The 10,000-nt window shown below is 38.7% G+C and overlaps 1 protein-coding gene across 3 annotated transcripts in view; it reads left to right on the top strand.

Moving 5' to 3' along the window:
• Positions 1 to 10,000, top strand: part of gabra1 (gamma-aminobutyric acid type A receptor subunit alpha1) — a 40,895-nt gene that overhangs the window by 17,502 nt on the left and 13,393 nt on the right. For 2 of the 3 annotated variants that reach the window (XM_046867142.1, XM_046867141.1), the window contains one exon: positions 2,158 to 2,248. In XM_046867142.1, the coding sequence (XP_046723098.1) occupies positions 2,178 to 2,248 (71 nt within the window). In that variant the 5' untranslated portion in view covers positions 2,158 to 2,177. Of the gene's footprint in view, positions 49 to 2,157; positions 2,249 to 10,000 lie in introns of all 3 variants that reach the window. The other variant, XM_046867143.1, reaches the window with a different exon arrangement.

Here is a 10,000-nt window from a genome sequence, read left to right as displayed (position 1 = left end):
AACGACGTTAGATTTCGGCGCGTGCACATCTGAAATTTAAGTGCTAATGTATGTAAAGTCTATTCGTGTGTGTGTGTGTGTGTGTGTGTGTGTGTGTGTGCACTGACTCAGTCATCATTTTGGCACTGCAGTCACTCCCCTGTGCCATGTTTGATCGGGGACGAGCAGAGGAACCGAGTGGTGCATTTAGAATGCTTTTACTGCTCTTCTTTTTTTCAATCCTCAAACGAGTGGGAAAAACGCGCGTGTGTGTGTGTGTGTGTGTGTGTGTGTGTGTGTGTTTTGAAGGCTTGCATGCAAATGGTGGTCTCATTGCATGAACGTGCAGCTTGTTCTCGCTATATACAGCATTTCTTCATCTTTCTGTTTGGACCTCAATATGTTAAGACCTGATGTTTGTCAGGGAGCTGAGCATCATACAGCAAAACTCCATTATTATTATTATTATTATTATTATTATTATTATTATTATTATTATTATTATTATTATTATTATTATTATTGAGGAAAAACGAGTTGATACATTTACAGAATATAAATGATTATACTGCACTTTATTCTGTTTTCTCTGGACATCATCATGTGTTATGTGTTTTAATCCTCATCAATGCTGCATAGTCTGGAATTTTTAGTCTAAAATTAAAAATCAGAAATATATTATACTTTATGCAAAGGGAAAAAGTCTATAATGAATTATTATCACTTTCTTTCCCTCTGTCACTGTTCTGTCACTAATGTGTAGGTTTTACCCAGAAATCTCTAATGTTTACTCTAAAGGCTAATTAAAGGGCGTTCAGGATCAATGGCATGTTCTGAATCATTTTTAAGCTACAGTACATTCACATTAGCAGGAAACACCTGACACACTGACAGAACATGTAGCTGAATAAGGGTTTATTAGGACTTTAGGATGTGTTCGGTGGGAACACTGGACTGAAGTTCTCGAATATGTTCTCTGTTGCTATTCAACAGTTTAAAGAAACTCAGTTTCAGTTTGATGGAATGAAACATGATGGACTCAGAAACACTGTAAAGGTGTAACACAACACCACTCACTGATTTTCTTTCTGTATTCAGATTTAAACCTGAAATGGGCGTGGCTCAAACTGGAATGAAATTAAATATAAAAACGCTCTACTTTCAGAAATGCTGACAGTTCCTCAACCTCAACTACATCACCAATTATTATAACACTTATTATTCTCATGATTATTTTCTGATGAATTTTAATGCTTTTCTTTTGCAGACAGTAAATAAACTAGTAAACAAATTAACCAGCGTGACCCTGACCAGGCAGGGACTCAGGAAGAATAAATAAATAAATAAATAAATAAATAAATAAATAAATAAATAAATAAATAAATAAATAAAAGAGTGCTGTAAATGTGTCACATTTTAATGTTCATTATCTTTGTGCTGTGAGCTTCTGCTTTGTTTGCTCACTTGCTTGTTTTGCAGGATCTTTGTTTTGTAGTATATTAGAGGATGCATTAGCATTAGCATTAGCATTAGCACAGCTGTTCTATAACTGCTTAGTGCTAAATGCATTTACAAATTATCTTCAGCAGCTTAGCATTGCTTAGTAAACACTAAGCTTCTCTAATGTGATGTTGAAGTGATGGATTCAGGTGTTAAGAAATGGAGAAACATAAACGTATGTTTTCTTTACTTTCCCAGAGTTCCACAGTTCCTTGAAAACCTCAACTAGATTTGCTGCAAACTCCTAGTTTATTTTTATTTCCTAATTCCTTTAATTGAGTCCTGGGAACCCAGTTCCTTATTTTGTAGTTCCTTTTATTTTCTAAAGCTCCTCACATTACATTATGTTCTTAAGTCTTCCTTCTGAATATTTCTCCAGAAAAATGTGGATGAATGCTAGTTCTTTATTATTTCCCCAAAAAACATTACTTCCTTAATCGTTCTGGTAGTTTCAATAATAAGTATAATGTTAATGTTAATAACTAATAAGGGAGTTTCTTAGCAGCATCTTTTGTATTTCTTTTGAATCTCATCTTCTATTTAGTTTTGGGATTTAGTTCGATTTAAAATAAAATGTTCAGGAATACAGTAATGATTCTTCTGTTTAATTTTTATTAACCAATTTAACACCAAATTCTCAGATACATGTATAACATGCCCTCTGTTTCCTCACTGCAGTGAAGACTCGTTCTTTGGGAATGATGTGGGCTCGACTGGGAGCCACGTGGATCTGGGCATGGTTATTGGTGGTCGATGTTCTGGGCAAGAGGTAAGTTCTGACATGAAATGTAGAAATTATCCCTGTCCTGCTGAAGTATGTTGGTTTGAGCACAGGGTACTTTCTGTTTCCTGTTTAGATGGAATTAATAAACTGTCGATTTTATTTTTAAAGTGTGGTAAAAAAGACAGAAGAAGTAAAGAAGTAAAGTAACAGTTAAAAGTCTGGAATTTGGAAGATGTGCTGCAGTAGCGGTGAAGCAATCAGATCAATATTAATCCCTGTGTCGGGTTTTGATGGTGAACAGTGTGTGTGATTGATTTTGGGTGATGAAAGCGGTGGAAAATGATGGCATAATAATGCAGGAACTGGGCGTGACTTCCAAGTGTCCTGGTTTAGATGAGAGAACTCTCTGAACTACATTAAACTGAATAATCAGCAAAATAAAGAAAAATAGAAATGAATGAAAAATGTACTATCTATCTTGAGCAAAACTTTTCAGAAGTGACACATCAGCTGTTTATGTGATAATAGCATTGGATCATAAGAAAGCTAATGATACATGTTCCTCTGACTCCATGAGTATTTTTGTGCTCTACAGGCATCCTGTTCTGTGCTCTTCATGAACTTCTGACCAACAGAATCTTGTTTCCTTTAATCTGCTGACATGTTAATGAACTTTTCCCATGTTGAAGGTGATCAGGCGTAATTCAGACATTGTTGTACAAATGAAATGATATTAAGTTGCTATGGATAGGTGCATCTGCCAAATGACTTCTTAAATTATATATATATATATATATATATATATATATATTTTGCCTGAGCTTTGTTGTTATCAATTCAATAAGTACATCAGCTAAAAAGAAAACTAACTTGTTCAGCATAAAATGAGATTAGATAAGGCACTCGGATGAAGAAATGAAATCATGCAAATGAGTGAATCCTCAAATGTATGAGAAAATTGAAAATTTCAATTATTTGTGCTTTTAAGGACTTACACATATAAAAATCATAATTTAAATAACATGAATACTTTCATCAAATATTATCATCAATATAAATTACACACACATATTTATACATTGTAAATTGTGGTTTTGGCTGAATATATAAAGAGTCTTCAAGTGTAACTGACCTTCACTCTGACCTGTCAATCACAGTCCTAATACCCAATCCATACACTGAAAGGCAGTGTGTTGTTCTGCGTCTTTAAGATCCACCTCCACATTGTGTTTTTGGAACTTTATCATGTTCTCCCTGTGTTCTAAACACATGTCCTATAGGCTGATTCCGAACTACCCACAATGTATGTGTGTGTGTGTGTGTGTGTGTGTGTGTGTGTGTGTGTGTGTGTGTGTGAGAGAGAGTGTCTTTGTGTGTGTGATTGTTCCCTGAGTTTCCCTGCACTTCTTTGTGAACCTGTGTAAGATAAGCACTATAGAAAATATATGAAAAAAAAAGAAAACTTATCTTTCTTAAATCTGTGTATCAACTGTTCAATCAAACATAAACAGTGGTGTGTTTTATAAACATGTCTTGCTTTGGCATATGCAATGTTTCAGATGAATGACATGCAGTTATAATAAATTGTGAGCGTACACTTCCACAGTTTGACAGTTTATCTGTTTTGACCTAAAAGGAAGAATAAGTGGATTGACAGCCTTCTGGAAATGCTGATAATAAACCATTTTATTGTCAGCACCAGTGCAGTGCAGTACCAGTGCTGTAGTAAATGGTATTGTTCAGCACCAGTGCTGTAGTAAATGGTATTATTCAGCACCATGGTCAGTGTTGTAGTCGGTGGTATGTTTCAGCACCATGGTCAGTGCTGTAGTAAATGGTATTTATTAACACCATGGTCACTGCTGTAGTAAGTGGTATTGTTCAGCACCATGGTCAGTGCTGTAGTACGTTTTATTGTTTAGCACCATGGTCAGTGCTGTAGTACGTTTTATTGTTCAGCACCATGGTCAGTGCTGTTGTCTGTGGTATTGTTCAGCACCATGGTCAGTGCTGTATTACGTTTTATTGTTCAGCACCATGGTCAGTGCTGTAGTTGGTGGTATTGTTCAGCATCACGGTCAGTGCAGTAGTCAGTAGTTTTGTTTAGTGCTGTGGTCGGTGCTGTTGTTAGTCTGGTGGTCAGTTGTGTTGGTCTGTGGTCAGTTTTTGGTCGGTGCTATGGTCATTTGTTTAATTTATTTTTGTGGTGATTTTTTCTGTTCACTGATGTGATCAGTCCTGTGGTTAGTCTAGTAATCAAACCAGTGTTTAATGGTATTGTTCAGTGGTTTTGTTTAGTGCTGTGGTCAGTGTTGTGGTCAGTTCTTTTGTTTAGTGCTGTGGTCAGTGTTGTGGTCAGGGGTTTTGTTTGGTGCTGTGGTCAGTGTTGTGGTCAGTGTTGCGGTTAGTCCGGTGATCTAAATCACTCAATGCAGCTCATGTTGGAGTTGATGTGTTATTAATGTTGTGTGTGGTGCTGATGCCGTTTTTATTTCACTGAGTCTCTGCTTCCTAATCGTGAAGCATTTCCGACAACAATGTTGTTCATAAGTAAAATAAAATGAATCGAGAATCGAGACAATTGAAACACTGCGCTGTTCAGGACAGAGAATTTCTCTTCACCCCAAGTTTTCTTCATTTCATCATCAAATCTGTCCTATCCTTACACATCTACAGCCAGGACATCTTTCTGACATTTTTTAGTTATTTTCACTTGCTACTGACCTTCATATGTGTGTGTGTGTGTGTGTGTGTGTGTGTGTGAGTGGAAAAAGTATAAGTTCAGGATGTGAACGCTTAATGCTTAACACTTCATACTATTACAGCCCACATCCCACTCCAGATTTATCCCCCATTTGAGTTATTATAAGCTTCTCCACTCTTTAGTGAAGGCTCTCCACTAGGTTTTGGGGCATGGCTTCGGGGATTAGTGTTCATTTAGATTCAAAGCATTAGTGGAACAGTAGATCAGAAACTGATGTCAGGAGTAGGTAAGCAGTCTTGGGTTCGAGTTTATCCTAAAGGTGTTCAGTACAGTTGAGGAGGTCAGGACTCTGTGCAGGACACTCGAGTTCTTCCACTTCAATCATCACACCACATCCACCTTAGAAAGAAGCTGGCGTTGTTGTTTAGGATCTTCATCATGTTGGAGCAGTGATTGGAAATTTCAGTTCTTATGAAAACTGTAACACTACAATGTTCTGCACACCTGTGTGGATTCAACTATGTGGGAAGAGTTTAAAGAAGAAACATATATGACTGTGATTGTCAGGGGGTTTATTATAGAGTTCATAATAAAGTATAGTTATAATAAATCAATTCAATTCTAATAAAAATAAATATCTGTAGTATTAATGTATTTGCCTTTTTCAAAGAGGTCTGTATGCTTATTTTGAATAATCTTTGGTTGTTGAACAGATGAGCGTGTCACGTGTGTTGTCCTGACCGCTAGCCATTGCTTCTACTGAAATTGCATGAAATAAAAGTAAAATGTTTGGACTCAGATTTAATCCAAGCATTTCATATTGAAATCTTTTGGAATTACATTTCTCTATCTTCACAGTGGAAGTGAACCTGAACTGCTGAGATGATCGTGTCCCATAGGCGCATGATTAAATTAGCATTGTGGGTCATGAAGAGGGCGGAGTAAAAACACCCATCCTCATTCTCGTTCTTCCTTCCCCGCTGTGATAATGCAGATCCTTCGAGCGAAACGGAGCAGACCCTGATCAAATCTCTTCTCATACCTACACCCTGTCTAGAAACAGGAAGTACTTCAGGAATGTGTTTATATGAGGAGATTTATGAGAAACGTATTAGATATTAGATCCGATCCTTTACCATGAATCACACCAAGCTGTGGAGTTTTTACTAGTCACAGATTTATGATTCTGACCTCCTGAGCATTGGACAGACATTTACATTGCAGAAGTGCCACTGTAATGGCCTAACCAGGTTATGACATCGTTATAACAGGGTTACGGTGCTACAAGTGCCTGGGTTTCAGCTCCTGCCTGCAGTCATGGTGGACAAAAAGGCTTTTTTATTCAGCAAGAAAAACGCATTTTTTAAAATGTACAACAGAAGCATAAATACAATCAGGATTCTTTGGGCGGAGCTACATATGACCTCAGTTTATGATGTCACAACAAAAGACGTCACAGTTTGGAACCTGATGCATCTGGCTTCATATTATTATAGGGCAATGATGTAGTGTTTATATACGTCTGCTAGCAAGCTGTTGTTAAAAAGAGAAATGTTTGAATACAACTAAATCAATCAGGGAGAAGGATCTCGTGATCCTGGGAGTGATGTAAAGTTGTTTTCTAGTGCTTAGCTAACAGACTAGCTCACTTAGTTACTGCTACTGATATTCATATTAGACACAGACTCTGAGTCGTATCCTGAGCTGAGTCCTGACTCTGATTCTGACTCTGATTCTGACTCTGATTCTGATTCTGACTCTGATTCTGACTCTGATTCTGACTCTGATTCTGACTCTGATTCTGATTCCGACTCTGATTCTGACTCTGATTCTGATTCTGATTCCGACTCTGACATCCGCAGCACATTCACACTGCAAAATTGCTGCTCTAAAAACATAAACGGTTACAATCTCATTATAATGAGATTGTGTTTGTAACAGCGGGCCGTTCTGCACTGATGAAAACTCTGTGTGTGTGTGTGTGTGTGTGTGTGTGTGTGTGTGTGTGTGTGTGTGTGTGTGTGTGTGTGTCTGTGTGCTGCACTGTTGCAGTGCTGATGACCTGTAGATGGGGTTGCTGCACAATCTTTTTATAGCAGGACATGGCTGCAGCTCTCAGACACGTGCACTGGCACATTCACTTATCCCTCCATCCCTCCATCCCTCCATCCCTCACCTCTCTGAAGTGTGCTGTGCAGCGGGTGTGGGTTTAATTATTCCTGCACAGGGAATTTGCTTAAAGGCGGTTTGGCATGTGCAGGGTGGAGGAGCTGAGGGATTCTCATAATATTAGCATTATGCTAATGTTTGCCAAGCTGAGGTTCCACTCCTCATCCTGCAGCTTCATGTGACTCCTTTTCACATTGCTACTGGGTTTTGTGTGTGTGTGTGTGTGTGTGTGTGTGTGTGTGTGTGTGTGTGTGTGTGTGTGTGTGTGTGTGTGCACATTCAAGTTCAAGTTCAAGTTCAAGTTCAAGTTCAAGGTAATCTCTTTATAGCCCTTTTCACAATGGACATTGTCTCAAAGCAACTTTACAGAACTCACATATACATTATGAACACACTCTGTTCATGTGTTTTCTCATGGAGGTTCTCGTGTCACTCTGCTCGGCACCGTTGGTTTTGTGTTTTTGTTTAAACACTGACCATAAGAAATGCTCATTTCTGATTGGCTGGTAGATCTTTGTTATGGGTTATGTTAATTTAATCAGTGCATTTTATTGTGTATGAATGTAACCATGACAACACTCATAAACAACAGATCAGAGGCATCGTATATGAGGGTAAAAATGTGTAGTTTTTCAGATAATGAGGTTTTTGGCCGTTTTTTTTGTTGTTTCTTATGAAGACTCTGATTCGGGTTGATGACGTCATTGTGATGAAAAAAGGGCCAACCAATGAAAAGAGAGGTGGACAATCTCTGAGATGTTTCTACATTTAGACTGGACTTTCCTTGGGGGAACGTGGTCACCTGTCTGTATGAGGTCAAACTGAGGAACATGCAGATCAGAGTAAACACTAGTAGGCAATGAGGAGATCAGAGTTACTGAGTGCAGAACAGAGAGACAGGATTGTGCTTCTGAAGCACAGACCAGGCAAAAACACTTGTGCTGCATAGTAGAATCCCAAGAGCACAGTGACCTCCATAATTTTTATGCAGAAGTTGTTTGGAATGAACAGGACTCTTCTCAGAGCTGAGAGATCAGAGGAGAAGATAACAAACCCAGAACTTACTTTCTCTTCGATCTGCACGCTCAGCTGTTAGACACATAGCAAGGTGTGTGTTTTTATAAATCTTAACATCAGTCTGTTGAAGGAGCCTTAAGCAACCTGTGGAAACATCTCAGAGAAGATACAGAAAAAAGGGAAGCATCTGAGTTGCACATAAACACATTAAAGACAAGAATCTGAAAATACTTTGGGGATGGATTTGGAATGCAGTGTGTGTGTGTGTGTGTGTGTGTGTGTGTGTGTGTGTGTGTGTGTGTGTGTGCAATGTTTCTTATGGTTTATAAACAAACTGACATTCAGAAAGCAACATGCCTTTAATTTCTCAGCTCATCAGCCTGTTTTGACTTTTTCTGAAATCTGATTATAATAATAACATACTATTACAGTAATGTGTGTGTGTGTGTGTGTGTGTGTGTGTGTGTGTGTGTGTTAATGTTTCATGCATGATGATGCCAGTGTATCATTTTTATATTTCATGCTGTATGATTCACTCTCTCTCTCTCTCTCTCTCTCTCTCTCTCTCTCTCTCTCTCTCTCTCTCTCTCTCTCTCTCTCTCTCTCTCTCTCTCTTGTTCTCTCTCTCTTGTTCTCTCTCTCTCTTGTTCTCTCTCTCTCTCTCTCTCTCTCTCTCTCTCTCTTGTTCTCTCTCTCTCTTCTCTCTCTCTCTCTTGTTCTCTCTCTCTCTCGTTCTCTCTCTCTCTCGTTCTCGTTCTCTCTCTCTATTTCTCTCTTTATCTCTCTTTCTCTTTGCTATTTTTTTAACTCTCCCTCTCTCTTCCTTTATTTCTCTCTCTCCCTCTATCTCTCTGTCTTTCCCTCTTTCTCTCCCCCTCGATCTCTGATGTGCAGGTTCCCACTCGTTGCTCTGTAATCTCTTTGACCTTGGCGTGTCCTTGAAGGTGTTGTGTGTTGTGTTGCAGTCACCCTGGTGTGTTTATTCAGTCCGTACACGTGCATGTGAGAGAGATCGATGCTGTATGAGCTTGAACGTTTATCATAAAAACACAGAAGCAGCTCAAGAAGAAGCGTGATCCGATCACGAGTCCACACCTCTTCATTATTTATAATAAACACCATGTTCAGCGTTTATCTCATAACTCTGTTCTTTCTGTCGGACGTGTTGGAGGCTCCACACTGCCACTTTCCTACATTACCCACAATGCCGTTCTCACAGTGGGGTTCAGAGTGATGCAGCAGCACTTTAGTCCTTCATCTTTAAATCCTTCTCTAGAAATGACACTTCATCTTCATCATCATCATCATCATCATCATCATCACATCTCACAGATATCTCACAGACGACTTGAGTCACTGCAGTGCATTCTGGGAATCTGAATCCAGCATTTGCTCCTTCACGTCTACACCAGATCTCTCATTAATTTAATATAAAATCAACAACTGATATTTTCTCCTGTTGAACACCATCATGACTGCAGTGATCTGATGTTCTTAGGGACACATTTATTATTTTGATGTTATTTACACTATATGGACATAAGTATTGGGACACCCGGCGTTTCCACCCACATGTGATTCTTCTCCAAACTGCATGAACTTTTCTCTTCACTTGAACTAGGAGACCCAAATCTGATCCAGCATGACAATGCCCCTGTGCACAAAGCCAGCGTCATGAAGATCTACTTTCCATGGGTTAGATGATGTGAAAGATCTCCTGCTATAGATCTCCAAACTTTATTGAACAACTTTGGGATTATTGTAAATGCTGACAGCACCCCAGGAACCTTCTCATCTTCTCACCTACATCAGTACCTGACTTTTCTAACACCCACTAAATAAATCTCCACAAAATCTAGTGGAACATCTTTCCAGAAGAGTGGAGGTTATTATAACAGTGAATGGGG

Source organism: Silurus meridionalis, chromosome 15, assembly GCF_014805685.1.
Source record: "Silurus meridionalis isolate SWU-2019-XX chromosome 15, ASM1480568v1, whole genome shotgun sequence".
NCBI classification, from domain to species: domain Eukaryota; kingdom Metazoa; phylum Chordata; class Actinopteri; order Siluriformes; family Siluridae; genus Silurus; species Silurus meridionalis.
This window is presented reverse-complemented; position numbering and strand designations above follow the sequence as displayed.